Source organism: Anoplolepis gracilipes, chromosome 11, assembly GCF_047496725.1.
Source record: "Anoplolepis gracilipes chromosome 11, ASM4749672v1, whole genome shotgun sequence".
NCBI lineage: Eukaryota > Metazoa > Arthropoda > Insecta > Hymenoptera > Formicidae > Anoplolepis > Anoplolepis gracilipes.
The window spans coordinates 10,618,572-10,639,671 of NC_132980.1; the positions used below are offsets into that span (position 1 = coordinate 10,618,572).

General features: G+C 34.6%; 1 protein-coding gene across 3 annotated transcripts in view; it reads right to left on the reverse strand.

The window, feature by feature from the left end:
* LOC140671278 (solute carrier family 2, facilitated glucose transporter member 1-like) overlaps positions 1-18,999 on the reverse strand; it is a 20,123-nt gene extending 1,124 nt beyond the window's left edge. Inside the window, exons 1-8 of one of the 3 annotated variants that reach the window (XM_072902530.1) lie at positions 18,900-18,999; positions 16,578-16,609; positions 16,128-16,187; positions 15,534-15,557; positions 2,952-3,050; positions 2,093-2,657; positions 1,566-1,966; positions 1-1,452 (exon numbers count right to left, since the gene is read on the reverse strand). The exon at positions 1-1,452 is cut by the window's left edge and continues 1,124 nt beyond it. In XM_072902530.1, the coding sequence (XP_072758631.1) occupies positions 1,105-1,452; positions 1,566-1,966; positions 2,093-2,657; positions 2,952-3,050; positions 15,534-15,557; positions 16,128-16,187; positions 16,578-16,598 (1,518 nt within the window). In that variant the 5' untranslated portion in view covers positions 16,599-16,609; positions 18,900-18,999 and the 3' untranslated portion in view covers positions 1-1,104. Of the gene's footprint in view, positions 1,453-1,565; positions 1,967-2,092; positions 2,658-2,951; positions 3,051-3,807; positions 4,041-12,542; positions 12,803-15,533; positions 15,558-16,127; positions 16,188-16,577; positions 16,610-18,899 lie in introns of those variants that run through there. The other 2 variants (XM_072902534.1, XM_072902533.1) reach the window with 2 other exon arrangements.
* Between the last annotated feature and the right edge of the window lie 2,101 nt (positions 19,000-21,100).

Here is a 21,100-nt window from a genome sequence, read left to right on the forward strand (position 1 = left end):
ATTTATTTGTCTGTAAGAATGCAGAAAAACGAATACATTTATACTTAACTATATTTTGTCATGTCATCCTATTGTTGTATAATGTGAATCGATGTTAATTCTTTCTATTTTTTCCAACAACGATTATTTAAATTTTCTCTATAGTAACGTAATGCAATTATTCGATAGTAGGAACACAAGCTTTTCTCACGCGCTATTATAAAACCGGTATTCTATTAAAAAAATATCCCAATTGTACTCGTTATTATGATATTGTTAAAACATGATATATTATTTCGTGCTATCTTTCGTATAAAAAAATTTGTCTAGCAAAGCGATACATAAATCTGTCGATGTGAAATGAATCTCGGACGATATTTTCAAAAATAATAGTACAGTCAGCCAGCACGTAAAATTCTTTCAACTTTATATGTTTACACTCGATCTAGAGGTCTTTTCGTGACTAGAGTTGTAATTCTTCGTATCATGGCGTATATTATATCATTGTTTCTAATGTAAGAAACAAATCAAAAATCGAAAAGACTTGGTGAAAGAATCGTGCTCTTTGTGCTGGTCTTGCGCCATCTCGATTGCTCGCTATTTTTACTATAACTTTTCTTCGCTGGTTGCAATATATATATAATATATAGGAACTAAGATTATAAGTTTATAACTTATAAACCAGACACACTTGTGAAAGACCTTGCGCGCGCGTGATCTGCTTTTGAGATATTTCACTCGTATTTAAAGCTCTTGCACAATGGAGTTCCCAAATCAAATAGCTAGGAATAAAAAGAAATTAAATAGTTAATTAGTAAAAAAAAAGTTAAAAATTTTCAATTTCTTCCAATAATTGGCACTATTGCACGGATTACGTTTCTATTTCTTACGTAACAAGCAATTATGTATACGATAAACGTTCACCGTTGAACTTTCAGCGCGTTGGACAGAGTGTTGGAAGCGCTTTGATAGACCATATATAGAATAAAACTATGCCACTTTTGCCGAGCCGCTGAGTTCCTCAATAAAGATAGATAGAGAACGCACTCGCCGTTCAATCTCATATAATATAAATTTCTTTCAGAAGCCATTTTTCTCTCATTTTCCTTTAGAATAGTATTCTCTTCACTGGTACGATATTTGCCTAAACATGCTGCTGATCTCCTCCATCGTCTTGTTCTTCGTTTCCGGCACCTTTTTGTATATAAAGAGTGCGAAGAACAATTGTAGTGCAGCGAAAATGATGAACACATAAGCGCCTAACACTTCCTGTAGCGGTAAGAACCCGATACTGACGATGAAGTTCGCGGTCCAGTTTACGGCAATGGCAATGGAGGTGGCGGGCGGACGGGCAGATTGACTAAACAACTCGGATACCAAGAACCATGGAATGCTTCCCGGCCCTGTGGCGAACAAAACGACGAACATGATGACGAGCACGATCGAGAAGTATGCTGCCGCTCGCGATGTTTCCTAAAAAAAAAAAAAAAAAGTGCGAAAATAAATTTGCAGTTTTAACTTTCTCTTTCAAATGTTGTAAATGTGTGTGCCCTTTCGTAATTCCAATCAGAAACAAGGATACTTACGGCGAATACGAGACAAATGGCGAGTAGAGCAGTGTCTAGGAACATGCCGGAGAATCCGACCAGAAGCAACGTTTTTCTACCTGCCTTCTCTACCAATACTAGAGAGACAATGGTCATCAAGACATTCATCGCGCCGACTCCCATGGTAGCGTTCTGCGCGGCGGTCTTGTCTAGCTGTGCCATTGTGAAAATCTTCGTTGAGAAGAACATGACGGCATTGATACCAGATAGTTGTTGAGCAAACATAACCATGATGGCAATGAAGAGCGGAATACGAAGCGCCGGATTCACAAACAGCTCGCGCACGGTGACCTTCGGTATTAATTTCACTGACTCGTACTCTGTTCGCATCTCCTCCATCTCGTCATGAACCTCGATCGTGCCACGTAACCAGGACAGCGCTAGGGAGAAGAAAAGAGAAAAATGATTTTCGTAAGAAAGCGCAAGATAAAAGCCTCAACTATCTTATTCATATATTCTTGTAGGCTGTATCTTTACTATTTGTAATCTTTTATTCATCCACCTACCTCTTTGCGAGTCCATGTCCTTGCCACGGTTGAGTAATAAGTACTTGGGGCTCTCGGGACAAAGCGGAAGCGTGCACATTTGAAAGATTGCTGGTACGATCGTCAGACAAAGCAGCAACGGCCATTGTTCGGTGGTACCGAGGATCTGTTCCAGGCCGAGGATCTGCGATACCAGGATCGAGATGGTGATGACCAACTGATAAACCGTGCCCACGGCCCCGCGTAAATGTACGGGCGAGATCTCGGCCAGGTACATTGGCGCCAGACCGGCGTTCAGTCCAGAATTTATACCAATCAAGAATCTCCCAAAGATTATCATCTCGTAGCTTTTCGCCGCCTTGGCGCTACCCTCGAAAATCACGGTAAGCAGCACTAGGATGTTGTTCAGCAGTAAACCGCCCTTCCTGCCGAAACGATCCGCCACCCAGCCTACCATGGAACCCCCGATCATCCCGCCGACGCAGAATATCGATACCGCCACTGACCAGATCATCGTCACTTCCGACTGCCTCGTTGGCACGCCTGTGCGATTCATCTTCAGCTGACTGATCCAATCCTCGATAAGCTGAAATAATATCGGAATATTTATTTTTATTTATCTTTTTATTTTTGCTTTTTCTTCTCGTTATTGTTTCGTCACTTTTCACTTTGCAAAACGTTCGATTTACAAATATTTTATTGTTGTATCATTTTACGACTCTGCGTGACTCTGATATAATAATAAATATCGTAATACTATCGGTTATATTAAGAAATAAATGTACAGGGTCTCGAATTCTTTGATATTGCAAATAAGTAATGTAAGGCACTGTAAAAATACCTCACAATTAAGTTGATGCGAAAATTTGTAATGTCGTACCTGTTGAGGCGCGTTAACCACACCGGTGTTGTACCCATGTTGGAATGATGAGCCGAGAGCAGCCGCCGCGATAGCGAATGCTAATCGGCCGTTGAGACCCTGTGACAAAAAAAAAAAAAAAACGATATCGCTATTTTAAAATTATGATATGAGAATATTTTATCAAATACAAAAGTAACATTAACATATTAATAATCGATATATATATATACATATATAACGTAAGGAAAATATTACATAAGATAACATTTAAATATAATTATACATTATTCATTAAATTCACGTATAATTATGTAAAATATAAATCCGCATTAAATGTTTATGCATAAAAATATTTAACGATAAACGTTTTTCACTCGAAAATAGAATATTAAGATTATTCTTGAAAAAAGAGATGGAAGAGTTTTAGCAACATATTCTCGACAGAATTATCCATTGTGATAGCGATCTCGAGACAATTATTCGAAATGCACGTTGTTGCCCTTTCATGAAATGCAGATGTCGACAATGCCAATAAGATGTGCGGTATATTAATGAAGTGATGAATATGCAACGTGCAAATGTAATAGGATACATTTTTGCTCGATATCGAGGGTCAAATCGGAAGAGGATCGAGCATCTGTCGCACAATTAGCGAGATCTCGCTCGCGGAACATTATCTCGTCCCATAAAATAATCCCGTATCTTTGTTACGTTTTAAATTAGCGTGTATATGTGCGCGTGTGCGTGAGATATCTTTTTTTAAAGCATCTAAAAAGAAAGTTGTCAGAATAAAACTCGATCTTATCTGGTCTCTCGTCCAGATTTTTTTTTTCTTCTGAAATACAATACTATTTGCAAGAAGACGAATGCGTACCGCTCTTCTCAGGTATGGCACTTCGAAATCGGTCGATTTTACTGTCATTGTCGATGGCTTTTCTGGTGTTCAAAATACGCAACACACTTCACTTTCACTTTTGTATTCGCGACAGACGAAAAATAGAGAGAGAAAGAAAAAAAATTCTATTTATCGCGTTAAATCGTTTATCCCTGGCGCCGACTTTAGTGTCGTTCTCCAGTGTCTCGGAACACGTGCCAAAGACTGCTGGGTCGGTACCCCCGCCGTACGTTCTTATACTAGGAGACTCCGCGACGCACACACACGTCCGCGAGCACGTGTGTCACGCATACGCGTGCATTTCCACCCGGAAGGTATATGTAAACGCGTATCTCTTTCTGTACGATGTGTATATGTGTGTGTATATATATAATGTGTATATGTGTGTGTGTGTGTGTGTGTGTGTGTGTGTGCGTTTAATACGGCACTACAATGTAGCGCGACGTTTTTTTTTTCTGCTGAATGTGTGTGTGTACATTGCACATGCACGTACACAAACACGGATACCATTTCCATGGAGAACTGATACTTCGAGTTACGCGCGGGGACTTTGTATGCCGAGCAAGCAAAGGCGTAAGCAGCGCGTATGTACAATTATTTTATTAATACGAACTTTAATACTTTCATACTTGCGTTCAACGTTCAAGTGATACTAGAAGTTTAATCGAGAAGAAGAGAGGAGTTTAGTAACGATTCTTCGTTCGTAGAATCAATTATTTAATCTCCCAAACTTAAATCAAATTAATTCATTTATTATTATTTAATTGATTCATTTTTAGTAGGTCGTTATTTATCTAGCTCAATCTTTCATAATTCACGTAGACACTAGTCAATTTTATTAGGGTAAACTAGGGTATGATGGCCATAATTTTTTCAATAATTGCTACACAGTGCGCTTTTTTTAGTCATTATCAAAGATAATCGATAATTGCAGTAGTTACGAAATAACGATAGTGTGAATCAAAGCAAAGTTTTTCATTGGTCTACTAAAAACTGTTATAACGTCGAATAAATGATAGTTAAGCTATCGTAATCGACGTTAGACATATTATAAAGATATGTAAATTGTTATATGACGTATAATTTTTATTTTTCGTTTTCACTATTTTTTTAATAAATATTATGGTCATCTTTTTCTTAAAAGTTAAGTAAGATGGCCAATGCTTATGTTGTACTATTTTGATAATATAAAATTTCTATTAAATATTTTCCTTTTAATTTCGATAACATTACGTAATTTAAGCTTCAGTAAAGATAATATGCCAAACGCTATTAAAAAATAACAAAAATAAAAGTATGTTTTTTGCATTTTAAAAAACTATGGCCATCTTACCCTATGCTTTTGATTAATAACGTCGAAGGGAGACATCTCGCCGACATGCGTCTCAAATTATAAGTATAAATGATTTATTCTCGCACGAAAAAATATCACGCCGATGATATTTAATGCGTGGAAAACGTAAAAATTGCAGGGTCACAATGGAACGATGAGAATAAGAAATGAAGCGCATCATCATCATAATGTTTGCAGACGTGTGTTTACATATACATAGAATAGGTCGTATAAATATTTATCGGCGCATTTTTCGACAATATCTTTAGCAAATCTCCTTTGACGTCGGCAGGCCCGATAGCCGAGTGCACTTCGTACGCGGCCATACGACAATAATCTCCGGCGCATCCGGCGTCAACGTCTATATACCACTTGTACTATGCACTTGTGCGATAGTAATTTACAAGAAATTATGTGTCGATCGTGCCTCTCGCGAACTTTAGACTCTTCTTCTAAAAAGTAAAAAAAAAAAAAAAAAAAAAAAACAAATACAAGTATCATTATTGACAATCTCTAATCTGTGTTCGCTCTTTAGTCGTGCCTTTACTCCTCTTTCCCCTTATTATCCCTCAAAGGTCCCCGAGTGTACGTTTCTTCCGATTTCAATAAGGAAAGTATTTTGCAGAACCAAGTAAATACATTTGCGTAAATTGTAGTTTCCATTTTATCGTTCAGCTTTTTTAACTCTTATTTACATAAGATAATACGATTCTTGTAATATTTATACATAACTACAAGACCAAACCTCTCCTCTCTCGCAAGCTCTAGAAATATTTAATTCACGCGCGGATGCTACACATATTTATGATGTAAAAATTATTGGATATTGCGGTGGACCGGTGTAACGTTTCTACGCAATGTACACTATCGTACTGAGAAAGGAAAAATACTTTGTGTGTTATCTCGTGCTTTTTATGCGCCGATGCAAATGAGAAGCCCAAAGTTTGCGTAACGTCTTCGAGTCTCGTGACGCCGATCGTGATTTCGATCTTTTTTCGTTAAAGAAAAAGAGAGAATATACGTTTTTTTTTCGCAATACGAAGAGTTGTTGAACTACGCAAAAAAATCAGCTGATGTATAAGTAAGTTACACACGTTTCTCTCTTCAGCCGATTCTAAAATGGAAGTGTTATCTTGAATGACACGACAGAAATTAATAATAATGAGATACATTACATTTGAGGTAATGCTTCGCAAATAAAAACGGTTTCTTGAAAATGCAAGAAAAAAAAGAGATGTTACATAAGGGGCACTTACATCAGCGTGAATTTTAATCTTAACGATTCATTGCTTTACATTCATTATTAAATGTAAATAGAAACGATGCGATGTTTTGTCGATTAAAATTACACACGAATTAATAGATAGCTGTATTGAAACGCGTTCATTCACAATAAGAAAAAAATAATTAAATTAAAACGAAAGTAATCCCTATCATTGAATTAGCTAATCTCATTAAAATCAGAAATTGCCTTTAAAAATTTGACCAAATATGAAATAAAAAAAGTTAAACATATTTAATTCTTTCTATTTGTATTTTAATATATTTTAATTATACATATACTTTTAAAAAATTATCTCTCTCTTTATTTCTTTTTTTTGTTACATAGATTAAAATGAATAAATAGAAAAAAAAAACAGAAATATTCAACAATTGACAAGAAAATCTCTGAATTTGAGAATCTATAACGAGTGGTAAAAAATTCTTACTGATCCAGTCGATTTCAATTGATATAATTTTTTAAAGAAAAAAGACAAGGCCATGCACTTGCGTCAAAACAAAAAATATGCTTAATCAAACTGAAAGTATAAATTAGTGTACGTGCCTATTTTTCCATGACGATATTAAATTGGTGAATATCATGAACTTGATACAGAGGCACGATTAAGATTACCAATGCAAAAGAGAGTCCGCAGTTTATACCGATGTGATATTTCGCGCTAAGAATATTAACTTGCATATTATGTAAAAAATGTAAATATATTAGAAAAAAAGAAACAATCGCGGTGACTTGTTGAAAAATGAAATAATTTTTATGATACATAAAAATGTGGGAAAGTAGAATACACGAAGTATTGTAATCAACGAAGAAGGTTTCGCATAATTTAGTTAATCAAGTTTTTATGGGAATAAATAACGAATAAATAATATTCGTCCTTCGTCTAATTTCGAGTCTCTAATGGTATCTTAATGTCGCAATTATAAACGCGGTTAACGTTGAAAATTGATAGATTACTACCCGCATGTACCGCGGTTTCGTTCAAGGAAGTTAACTAGTAGATTCAATCAAGGTATATAATCCCTAGAGCCAATTGGTGAAGTCACGTGGTATTACTGGAAGATTGAGCGATATTGATCGCACGCAAGGAACAGACAACATGGATAAAACGATTTAGTTCACGGTCAGCAAATACACGGTCGTAAAAACCTTGCAAACATGAAGTCACGTTTCCGCGTTATCTTTCATTGGCCTCTGATTTTCTTTGAAAATTTTCTTTGAACATTAAAGATTGGAATTTATCTTGAAGTCATTACACTTTAAAAATGAACTACCTACCGTCAATCTCTTTTAATTCAGTTGTATTATTCGAATTTTCCTTCTCTTTTTTTGCAAAATTCATGAGAAGTTTTCCGTTTAACGACAGAATAACGTTCTCGCAAGAAAATAAGCAAATTAAAATAAATTGACGGGAATTCATTTTGCGAAATTGAAATTCTAATCCGGAATAAGAGACGCGGTGGAAAATTACTTTTATATTTTTAGATCTTTTCGCGATGATTAAAACATATTTTCTAGAGAAAAGTAAAAAATGTTAAGAGAACAAAATATTAAAAATTACTATAAATATATACAATGTATATATAACTAAAAAAAAATTCATTATAAAATTTTTCTGTGATAAAAAATAGAAAATTTTGCTGCTGATTAAAATTCAGTCAACGTCAGCTGTGCGTGCGATTGTTACGCAGTAGACTGTCCGAAGGTTAAATCGTTTTCATTATCTTTCGTCTAGTATCACTCAGTTTTTTTAACAATATAAAATAAATCTATCGTTCGTCGAGCGCATTTAGATGATAACCCGTGACTGTTTTTAGCGGAGGCGACGCCTATGACTCCCGAAGTCGTTGCAACGTCTGACCAATGTCGTTGCGTTGCGTACGCCTTAAGAGTGCGTGCATGTATGCGTACGTCCTCTATTACTACATATATACGTGACTATGGTCACGCTGCGACAAGTAAAGGGACATTTTTGTAGCAAAATTCCACACCGCCATGACGTATCACGCCTCAAGAACGGCCTATTCGTTCGCACGTGTGTACGTGTGTGCGTGAGTCACGAGATCCTCTCGCATTCGCCGTAATGAAGGCGCGTCGCACCGTGGTTGGCACAGCCGACGGTCGAGCCCCCCGATTAGAAAGAGAGAGAGAGAGAGAGCGCGGCAGCAACGGCGACGAGAAGGGAACTCGAATGTGCTAAAAATAGCGTACGCAACACGCAACGTATGCTGTCCGTTTTCGAGACGCCGTCCCGTCGTCCAGGTTACTTTGGCCGAGTCACTAATTTCGCCGCTCCCTGTGAAAAACAAATAGCCGCGCCTCCGTAATAAGGTCCGCGATTATTTCTACAATACATAAATTTGTCCCTCTCGACTTTGCGAGGCATAATCGGAGTCGCCAGCCCTCCGGTTTTAGGGCTCGCAATCTCCGGGTCGAATGAAAAGCCTGCGGACCATATGGTGCGAGTATTTCCTCTCTTTCTTTCTCTCTCATTTCAATCTTGTTGATAAAAAAAAAATTTACACATATTATCTTTAATATGTAATCTATTTTCTGTGGGAGAATAATATTTCGAATACAATCTGTTTCTCTCTCTCCCCCTCTCTCTTTCTTCTTTTTAATGATCTCAAAAATTTATATGGAAGAAATCTTAAGACACCATATCCTTTTTCTGTCTCCTCTTAAAATAACTATTAATTCCTATTTAAAGATAAGGGTAGATCTTGTGGGAAAAGCTTTATTGAAATGGAAGAATTTTATTAATGCCCTGTCGTTAAGCAATAGAAAGTATTTGACCTAATGTCCCCCTTCCCCCTCACGGGGAAATGTTAGCGAGCGATCTGTATAAAAGAAAGTTGGCATTTAAAATTTAATCATTTCACATTGAAGAAACCGTATCGAACTGGACAAAGTCCATTATGTGTTTATGTTGTCGTAAAATCAAGATATATATTTAAGATTTAATTTTTACTAAAGTCTATGCACAAAAATATACGAAAAATAATAAAATACACAATAATAAATTGTATGATAAAGTAATTATTAAAAAAAAAAAAATATCGATTGGCCAGTTTGAAAAATTTCAAATATGTATTTATTTATGAGAAGTTTCAAGAAGTTATAAAAGGTCACCACATGTTTGTCACGGTTATCTAATTGTCAACATTGAATAATATCTCTTTAATTGAATTTTAAATCCATGCTTTTAATCCACTCCTTTATAGAATAGTGACTGATATAAAACCTACATTCTCAGCATAACGCTACATAATTTTTTATTTCTTTGACATTTAAACGAATAAATCACATGTATACATATACACGGATAGATTATAAATAAGTAAAAAATAGAGTAAAGAATTCTTATGATATATATATATATATATATATATATATATATATATATATATATATATATATATATATATATATATATATACGTATACACATATATAATATTGCTAAATGCTTCTATCAAAAATATAAACAATTGAATTAAATATAAAAAAATAATTAAAAATTTAATTTTAATTTATATAATTTTTTTAAAGAAAAAAGACAAGGCCATGCACTTGCGATTATCGTCAAAACAAAAAATATGCTTAGTCAAGCTGAAAGTATAAATAGTGTATGTACGTGCCTATTTTTCCATGACGATATTAAACTGAATATCATAAACTTGATACAGAGGCACAACTGACTGAGACAAATTTTTTTAAGCTAAAATTTTAATGGATATTTTAGACATTTTTGAAATTTAATATTTTACGAACTTTTAATTCAATTCAACTCGGAGTTAAAAAACGTTGGTGAACATGAAACTAACAGTTTTTTAATTTGACCTTCGCTATCTCTGATCAAAAAATAGCGCGAAATCTTTCAAATAAATAAAATTCCTCTGCAGGATAAACAGAGATCGCGTGCCGCGGAGATTAGTTGATTTTGTAACAGACGCGTATCAACGTAACGCGGATACTTCTTGTGCAATCGCGATACGATGCCTACATCAGTAAAATATACTGCAAGGATTTAATAACGATGAGACCATCTGCGCATTATGATAATGTCGCATAATTTTTTTCCTTCAAAGACATGAAAAAAAATTCCACGAAGATGACGATGCGGCGCTAATCTCTTTAGTGACATTAGCCATTCTTTTTCAAGTGTTATGAATATCTTAGAGTAAAAAATGTGTCGCGTGTAGACAAAAGATTCAATTGATGTTGGTGTGTCCGTATTCCGCATGAATAACAATGTCTCAAACTAACTCGATTACGACCAACGAGATCGAATTCTATTTTTGTCAAACAACTTTTTATCAGAATTTTACGCGTATCGCTCCCGATATCCCATGCGTAAACCAAGTATGACAGATCTCATTGGACCTTTCGAGCTGGAGATATCGTAGCTCGTACATTGGCGTTCAAGGAGCACTGACGAGATACTTCCTCTGTTTTTGACCATTATCGAATCGTAGCCAATCGTCGCGTAACACGGAGAAGCCGCCTTTTCACAACGTGGCGACTCTAAACATCTCAAATTTACGATATAGAGATTGTTTAATGTTTTTTTTTTTTTTTTTTTGCAAAATGCTATATAATTATAAAGAAAATATTTTATAACTTTGTAAGTTACACTATTAATATATTAAAAATCTCTTTGTATAAAGCGTGTAAAGCTATTTAATATAATACATATTACCTGTTATTTTGATACTCAACATAATTTAATAAAGTAAAAAAATATATTGATCTGCAAAATAGAAAGTCTGAAAATGTGTCATAAATATTAAAATAATAAATCATAAAGAGAAATAAATATGTTGCGTTTTTTTTATAATTCACTTTACAACGAAGAGTACAAAACATTTCCCGTCATAATGTTTCGCACGATTTTATTTGCAGTCTGATTTTTATTTCTGTTTAAAAGTTAATTGTTAATTAAATTTTTTTTTGCTGAAATTAAAATCAAATTGATATTTTTGGATGTGAGAATATTGGTTTTGCGAAAGCATTTATGAAGCCTAAACAAATAGCGATTGAAATTTATGTGAAATAAAGATTTGTGTAATTTCTATTATATTAGATTGTAATCTAAACGAATGTAACGGAGAAAGCAAGAATGTATTAAATGTTTGGTTAAAGTCAGAATTTTTATCTTAAGCGATACTTCTAAGTCACTCATTTGTCATAATTTGTGGCAGAGATTTACAGAAAGAATGACAATTATAATCAACAAATACAAATATTATTGTTATATATTGTCTATTACTACTAAACATCATAGCTCACATAAAATGCATAAGAAAGACACATTGTTAATAATATAAATAGAGTGTTCGGTAAAATTGATGAGTCAAAATCATACGATTGATTTACTTAGGAGATTCGTTGACTTTGATGTACAATACCTCAACACTGTACCAAATATTATTTCAGTCATGTATATATGTACATAAATTACAGATCTAGAATATTTTTCATTTTTTTTCTCAAATATATTTTTCATATATTTTTAAACATAATCAATATATTTTCAAATATTTATATGGTTAACTTTCAAACTTGAGAATAAAAAGCGACTGTAAAATTTTATTACGATCAACGACAGCTATGATTCGAAAATATATCCAGAGTCACCTTCTCGCAAATTTTATTTCGGTTCTGCCGAATATTTAAAGCACATATTCTTGTCTGGTTTCGCCACTCGTTCGTTTCCAAGATTAACCTTTAAAGGAACCTTGAACCTTACAACAAGTATATTTATGATTTGTTTTTATATTATATACAAAAACAAATCTTATTACTCGAAACGGTTCTACCGCACTTTATAATATTTCTTCTCAAGTAAATGTGTAATCAATTTTTCTCGAATAAAAATGCTTGAGCATTAGTTGTTTTTATATAGAGACAATAGTAATAAGAAAATAAGTTTTTCGCGCGAATCAGCACCGAAAAATTCGAGGATTACTCGGTTCTGTAATTTTTTAATCAGCAGACTCGGTCATTAAAATTTCTCCGTTTATTTTGGCGCTGTGTATATATACGTGCATTTAGAGACGTAAAAAGGCAAAATGTGTCTTCTCTAATTCGAGGATTTTACCTTGAGTTGCATGCTCGAAGCAAATAGTCCGCGCCAATAGTCCACACTCTATTTTTCTCGACCTCTATCTCTTTCGGGAGTCGCCAAGATCGCTTTTTTTTCTACAAAATACTTTCTCCTCGAGAATTTATAGCAAGCTTACGCCGGAAACGGCGGCAACGACTCCGAAAATTCACAAGCGAGAATCTCGAAATAATGACCTTAACGAGACGAGACCTGCGTGTCACGGTCACGAACGCGCTCAACTGCCGTCGATATTTGTGCGATGGCTTATTCAAAGCCCGATTTTCAAAAGACCCCGCTCTCCAAGGTGCCCCCTCTCCCTTCTGGACTGATGCAACGGCACCGCGATTGGACGAATCCCGCCGGCTGGATCCTAACACAACGAACGTAAAACCTTTCACCGTCCCACGCACCCCTTCGACATCGCGGGGAGGGGAACCGCTCCACTAAAAAAAATATATATACCAGATTCGCCCGAGGTGCGTGAGCTCGAGATGCGAAAGTCGTCGGCGTTCTTGCGAATCGGCGAAAGTAGTGGCGAGAGCGACAGTTCTCGATAAAGAATCCGAAAAATAGAAATTTAACGGTGATTCTATAAAAATTAATTAGTTTTGACTGCAGCTAAATTTGAATGATGTTTTGTGCGTCGAAGAGACAAAGGGGGAGACGTTTGAAAAACCGCGAACCAACCGCGAACCAACTGCGCGTCGATTCGCGAGATAGGCAAGGATATCGAGACCGATAATCGTAGTTGTATGTACTCATATTACGAGAAAAAGGAGTGTTTTGTGGGCGGACAAATCAATACGAATATCGCGTGACAAGAGACAGAGATGCATATTTATTATTCGAATATTTCGAATATTAAAATATATTTTTTTCTAACAATTTCCTCATATGTTTCTATCGTGATTATTCTCGCTTATTGTAGGGGACAACATATTCATGGTACCATTCCGGAAATATTCATCTCGCAACAAGTATCCTTGTTTCAGCTCTTTGGAATAATGACGATTCTACGATTCTAACAATAAGCAAACACTATGCGAGCGTTTTCTTTCATTTTAGAAGAAAAAGAAGACGGGAAGCACATTAGTGACACTTGCAATCTTTGCATCTTATGCTCATCTTTTCTTACGAGTGCACTTCTAACGACCTGTGGACACACGATACCGGACGCAGCCCGTTAATGACAGCCAGTCACGTCGGTTACGCGTCAATTTTACAATTAAGCCGTATTGAAGCGCACCCGCTTCTCCGCGACTTCGTCTCGACGCATTTGGTCGACTTTTGAGTCACTTCGTTTTGCCTTTCGACACGGTACGCTCGTTCAGCATAATAACGCCATTCAAAAAGTTAAACGCGAAAACGTTTGTAAATAAAATCATTTGAGATAAAATATGTTAATTTTTTAATGCGTCGAAAACACGACGAACATTATTAAAGTTTACGAGCTTGTCAACGATTGAGCCGGTGTATTTTTCAGAGATACCGTTCGATCAAGAGATAGAGAAATAATATTCACTTGACTTGAGATTATTGAAGAGCAATGCTTTATCTCGTTATCTAAACTGTGTATGTATTGTAAATATTTACCGACTATGAATAAAAGCTAAAAAGGCTAATTAATTAATTAAGATGTCATAATTTAATTTTAAAATAAATATGTATATATAGAGGTTATTGCGACATATATTAATCTTGTAAGATATTATGAAGATTATGTATATATTGTGGAATAACATTTTTAAATAATTGTGTAATGTTTGAGCGTCATTTTTTAAATATTCGAAAAAATTATATTTTTCATAGTTAAATATAAAAAGATTAAATACTGGCGTTTTGTTTAGTAAATCCGTGAGAATCGATATCAGATAAATTTTGTGTATAAAAAAAATTATGAGAAAATTAATTTTAAAAAATTCCTCCAAGAAATTCTCATTTCTTTCTAGCGTTTAATAATAATAATTATTAATAAAGAATTATAAGAATAATTAATATCGATACGAATAAGTTCCTATAAACAAATAGGGCTCGCTATTAAGCTAATTATTATCAATTATCGCAATATGGTAACTAGAATTGACAATATGGTCGCGATCTAATTTGCATGTAAATACCGGTGATACAAACGCATATGTTCGTCGTTCCTATCAGTAGGAGTCATCAAAATATTGCGTTCTACAATATTTCACTGTTAAAGCAGATATATTACGCTATAAAACGTCAATTTATCTTTTAAAAAATTAAACATCTCACCGTTTAAGCAGCGCAATCAAGATACAGTTCATTGTCGCAAAATAAGGTTCTGTTTAATTTCACTTGCATAATCTATATTCTTCTACTTATTAAACTGTTACAATATTACATGTTATATAATTTTACTGTTGTATCAGTCAATAATAATAGTAAAACTTGACACTGGCAAGTTGCCCCAAAAGATATCTCAATGGTATTTCCCTCTCTTTTTCCTCCTTCTCCTCCCTTTCTCTAATCACTGAAATTTCAACACATTGCTGCGATAGAACGTTATCTATCATGAACTTTGAATCGTGTTTCATTCTGCTTTCAGCGGTTGAGAATACATAATAATTATTTCAATATTATATGTATTTGCCGTCGACACATGTAATTGATAATTTAGTATAGTGGTGCATTATATTCGCCAGATACTTATCTTATCGTCGAATATTTTATTTCGTGTCTCGCCTCCCGCGACAAAGAATGTTTATATGCATCTGAAATATCTGTCAATGTGTACTCAGACATAAGGGGTATCTCGCGCGCGCTTACTGACACATCTGACAGCATTCCACTAATGGGACGAGACCTCGCGATAATTCGCGAGTCAATGACTTTGGCGAGACATCAACAACAGTGCGTTACGCGTGCACATTTTTCCCTGCGCAATACATACGCACGATAATAAATAATTCGCTCTCTCGTCGAAGCGTGTCGATGAATACGGTATTATTAGTTGGTACTTACCCAATCCTTATCGGTAATCGAGGACTGAATGCACAAAAAAAAAGAAGAAAGATATGAAAAAAGAGTTAAGATTAATTATTTTGTAAGTAATTTCACAAGCAAATAAGAAAAACCCGTTATCGCGTTTGGACGGTTTACAAGGTAGATAAGCGTCCAAAGGTTATACCGTATAACTTTATAAAATGAGAAAAGAAAGAGAAGAGAAAAGAATGTATACTTGTATATATAGAATTAAAAGATGTAAAAATAAATAAACGAGAGATAACTATTATAATAGTTCTCTTTCGTTAATTTATTTTTAATTCTCGAGCATGGTCGTATTTTTTATATACGAAAACAATGTGTATATAAATTAAAAAGTAGAGATCTTGTTTTACAATTAAAAAAAATAGAGTCATTATTATTTTGTCAGCCTAATAATTTATTAAATAAAATTCGACAATATTTAAAAATATTTTTTATAATATCTTAAAATTATAAAAATCTATAATTTCATATTTTGAAATTATATCAAATTTTTTTCTATATTGTTTATTCAATTCATCGCGCAAATACATGATTATACTCGAGAATTAACATCGGAGAAAGAATTACCTTTGGGGCTGGGGCCAGTGCCGTTGGCGTCGTCGCCTGTTCCTGAATATCATCGTTCGACTAGAGAGCAAAATGTTTAATTATATCAATCTTGTGACGTACACGAGCGACGGAGGCGTAGGAAGTGCAAGGTTGCATTTAAGCAAGTTTAGTGTAATATTAATTTACTTTCTTGAGAAAATTCAATTTGATCCTTTCGATTCTAAATTTAATTTCTCAAGCTCTTAAAATACCGAGTTGAAATGTCATCGCACTAAATCTTTATTCGCGCTCTTTAATTTACTCTGTAAATTGTTTAATATTTTCTATCGTTGTTATAAAAAAAATATGGAGTCTCTTAATTTTACTGCATTTAGTTGCATACTTATATCACCATGTGCAAATATTTTAAATTTTAATTATGCCTGCGACAAATGAATCGCGTTCATTGTCAAATGCATAATAACGTACCTTTTCCTTTTCCACACCCATTGTATAGGCAGCTTGAAAGAACAGGAAACAGACAGTTGGTTAGTAAAATTCTAAGAAGCGTAGATTATATTAAATGCATACATTTTTGCGACATCTTTTCTGTGCAGATATGACGAGACCCGAAAGGCCGTCGGTATTCAATATCGAAAACGAATGCAAGAGCTGTTTCGGAGCGATAAAGAGTATTATCTTCGAAACTTTCGATAATCCGTATGGCAAAATGCAATACCAATCGACTGACTAACAATAAGGATAATCTATATCGCTGTGCATATGATGCAGTGTAAAATAAAAATTCATCCAAGAAAATAATACAATAATAAATAAATGTGAACAATGACGCAGGTAAGATTGAAAAACGACATATATATTTCGACATATTTTTGAGATCACGACGACGAATTTGCAAATTGATAATTAATCTGTAATAAATTTGTTATCAATTTTGCAATAATATAAACTCATTTCATGGAAATTCCAAAATTCTTTTTACGGAGATATCCGATAAGCAAGATTCTTGTTATGCAACGAAATTTGACTATATATATATACACACACACACACACACATGTCGACAAAGAATTAATATAATTTAATAAAACCATAATTCTCAATTTTCATAAAACTGTTATATTCCACAAAATATATTTTTATTAAAATAAGCAGGAAACGAACATTTTACACGTAATTTTGATCCATTAACGCATTCGTAAAATGTCTCAGAAAACTGCATTTGTCAATAAAAATGCATGTAATAACTTGCATTGTCAATACAGGAATGATGTAACCGAGGAATGATGTTCCTGTCTTTTCATTATTCTTCTCCTTCGAACAATTTTATGCAAATCTGAGCGATTAAGCGAAACATTTACTAAGCATGACTTGAACATGGATGCGTGATAAGACTTGAAGAATGCTAGCGTTATGTCGCTGCATGTTTTAGAGAGAAGAAATAATAAAAAAATTATATAAAAAATAAAAATTTACAATTTATTTTCCCAAGTTCGAAAAAACACAAATAATTATTTTAAATTCTCCTGCACACAATAATTTTTATTAATTTGAATATTTTAATAAAATGAATGCTTCTTTCTTTATTGTCGATCACATTTCTAAAGTGATATCGTTGTTTAATATATACGTAATGTTATCATCGTTTGAAATGCTAAACGAAATTCCCTAATTATGGGATTAATCACCGTAATGCGAGAGCTTATTGGCCTTCTCAATTGCCAAATCTCACGCCACTTGACTTTTTTCTTAAAATAATTTTTAAAAAGATATGCGGTTTTTAATGATACTTCGACAGAAGATATGTGTAAAAAAGTTCAACACGTATACAACAGCACAATCATTCCAAAAGAGATAAACAGTGCAAAAAAAAAGTATTTATCTAAGAATTCGATTTAAAATGTAATCTTATAGAATGTTATTGATATAACATTATTGCTTTTAATAGGAATGAAATTATCTCTTATAAAAAGAATTTTATGTTCAGATCGCATTCTCTGTTTGTGATAGCAAGATATTATCATTAATTTCTAAATTAGAAAGTACTTTTTATACTTTATATTAACGAAAATGTGCGCGAATGCTGCATGTAATAAAATGAGATTTGTACAATACAATAGTGTTATGTAACGAAATATTAAATATCTCGCATGCGCGGACAGTACATTTAGTTCTCGTTTACTCGATAGACTTTATCGCACTCTTGTTTTTAAAGGAAGAAAATATATATGTATATATATATACATTCCACAGTCGCGACCAGCGCCGCGATGAAAGACCCGGCCGATAAATTGTAGGAAAGGTCAAACGCAAAGGTCATCGGGTACACCTTTCATCGTTCGCCATGAATTCACGAATTTATCAATATTATAAAACAATTAGCTCGATAATCATTAAGCAAGTCCGAGACCAATACCATCTTGACAGAAAATTCACAGGTAAGAATTTAAACCGTAAATTTCGAAATTTTTCCAGCGTGACATATCCGAAGAACACATGCGAAGAATTTAAAGACGCATCTTAAACGCCTGTTTTATTTGCCCTGGACTTACAACAATTAGTAGGGCTTCTAGAATTCTGCTAAACTCGAGCGGATAAATCGACCTCGACGATTACACTGGCCGCGACGAACGTAACCAACCCTCGAGCGAAGGGATGTCGAAAGTATTCCTGTTTAACACGTGCCCCCAAAATGTAACGAAATCCGCGACACATATGTATTTGTTTTACCCGTTCTTTTTCTTCGGCGGAAACTCACGCACAGAAATATGTGTATGTATGCGAACTCACCTTTCTGAAACGCAGGTGAGAGACGGGTGGGATTCGTCTATTCTGAGCGCTCGATTCGATCCTCGTGAGCCTTAATACCCTCCAACGGACAGGGGTTGGCGCAGTTGGCGCGTCGACCGACCTGCGGCGCAAGCGCACGAATATTTTACCCCCTAATGCAACCCCTCTCGTGTCCAAGGGAGAAGAACTTCCCGCGCGCGCCGAGTGAATCGAGGTTGCGTCATTCACCGGATTTTAGGTAGATCGATAAAACAATGACGTCACGAAAGACGAGATTACTGATCATATATAAAAAAGTGAAATTATAAGATGTTGTTTAAGAAAATTCTTTAATGTCTCGAATGAGATAGCAAGGGAAAATGTTTATTGCATTTCTCCTTTCATTTTCTCTCTTCCTTCTTTTGAACATTAAAGATTGGCTGAATTCCAGATTGGCTGAGAATATCGTAGACATACGTCTGGATGGACACATTTTTTTGAAAATGTGTCATATTAGATATTATGTAATAAAGAGTGAAGATGTACAAATTTTTATAACATAAACATTTTTCTAACGGAATATTTTTCTTTCGCGATAAAATAACTTGGTAGAGGATTAGAAATTTACACATTGAGAGCCGGAAAAGATCGCTCTTGATAATAATTGCCGATAACCGAATTACGTAAGCAACGGCTTATCAACATATATCGCTGATACGAGACAAATCAAACATATCATATATGGAAACGGATCTGCTCTTTCGCTACTGACATGAGAGCCGCTCTTCGAGTCTCAGAGAAGATATAAATTGCATTGCTTGGCGATACAAGATCGTACTCGTATTTCCAATTTGAGGGATATATAGAGGGAATAAAAACGAGACACACACATGTGTGTCTCTCTCGTCCCACGTAAAAAAGATTCACGCTGGTCACGCCAGCATCCAGTGACGTAGTACGTCTGCGGAACGGTCGTCGAGAGCTGGCACATGGCCAGATGCAATCATATCATTGCATTGACTAAACTAAAATGTAACTGCACATTCATCTTATTATTCTCGACACTGCAGCTGGCGCGACGTTTCGAAGAAAAAAAAATACATGCCCTTCCTCAAGTCCTAGTCGCGTGATTCGCACGATTGCGAATAAAGCGATTCGACACGTGACAACATGACATTTCCAAATTATTTCAAAAAATAATTTCAAACTATAAAAAATATATACTCTAAACAGATTGTTTTATTTGTGTAATAAATTAATTGTGTATTATATGTATCTCGTTTTTTTTTTTTAAATAATGAAGAATAAAATTTTTTAAACATTTACATGTATATGTGTGTTTTCCTATTTTTCCTACTTCACTCTCTGCTTAATAAAATTGTATTCACAGTTGGTAATTTATTACATTACGACTCCATTTACGTCGATGCTCGACGTCGATATATGTATATATCTACTACTCGAATAATTTTATCACCTTCAATCTGTCGTATTGAATGAATGAAAACAAATTGAAACGATCGTAATTGATATGATTACATGAAAAGATAATAATTCATTAATGCGTAATTAAAATCTTCATAATTATATACGATATCCGAGAAATGTATACGTAATTTTGGTTAAACAACTCCAGATGTCAAGAGAAGCTTAGCTTTCCAAGATAATCGAAATGGTGAAAATAAATAGAGATAACGTAATCAAAATTTTAGTATCTAACACTATAGTGTCATAAAAATGCAAATAAGGAGTTAAATAAAAATCGGCAGACCTACGACCCCTATTATCTATTAAATCTATTCATTTGCGCAATTTATTTTGCGCATTTTAACTTCTTTTTCCTCTCAAGAAAAACTTGGAATATATATATTCACTTTTTTAAATACTAAAACTCTATCGCAAGAATATTTCACACACACACACACACATACACACCTACCGAAAAGAGCCAATCACGTGCTATCTTTATTTCCGCACAAAGTTATTTCGCCGACGCGAGCACGTAATAATTTTCTATTTTTACGCAAACTCGCGCAGAGGCGTGAATAGGCTAATATCTCGGTTCAGTTGCAGCGAGACATCTCGGCGCAGTTTTCGTCAGATAAGGCAAGACGATTTCCCTTCTCGCGCCGGAAAGAGAGACAGGACAGATTACGTGCCTCCGCGCACACCCACCGGATCGACCAATAAGATGCCACGAGGACGCATTCTCCGTCGTCGCA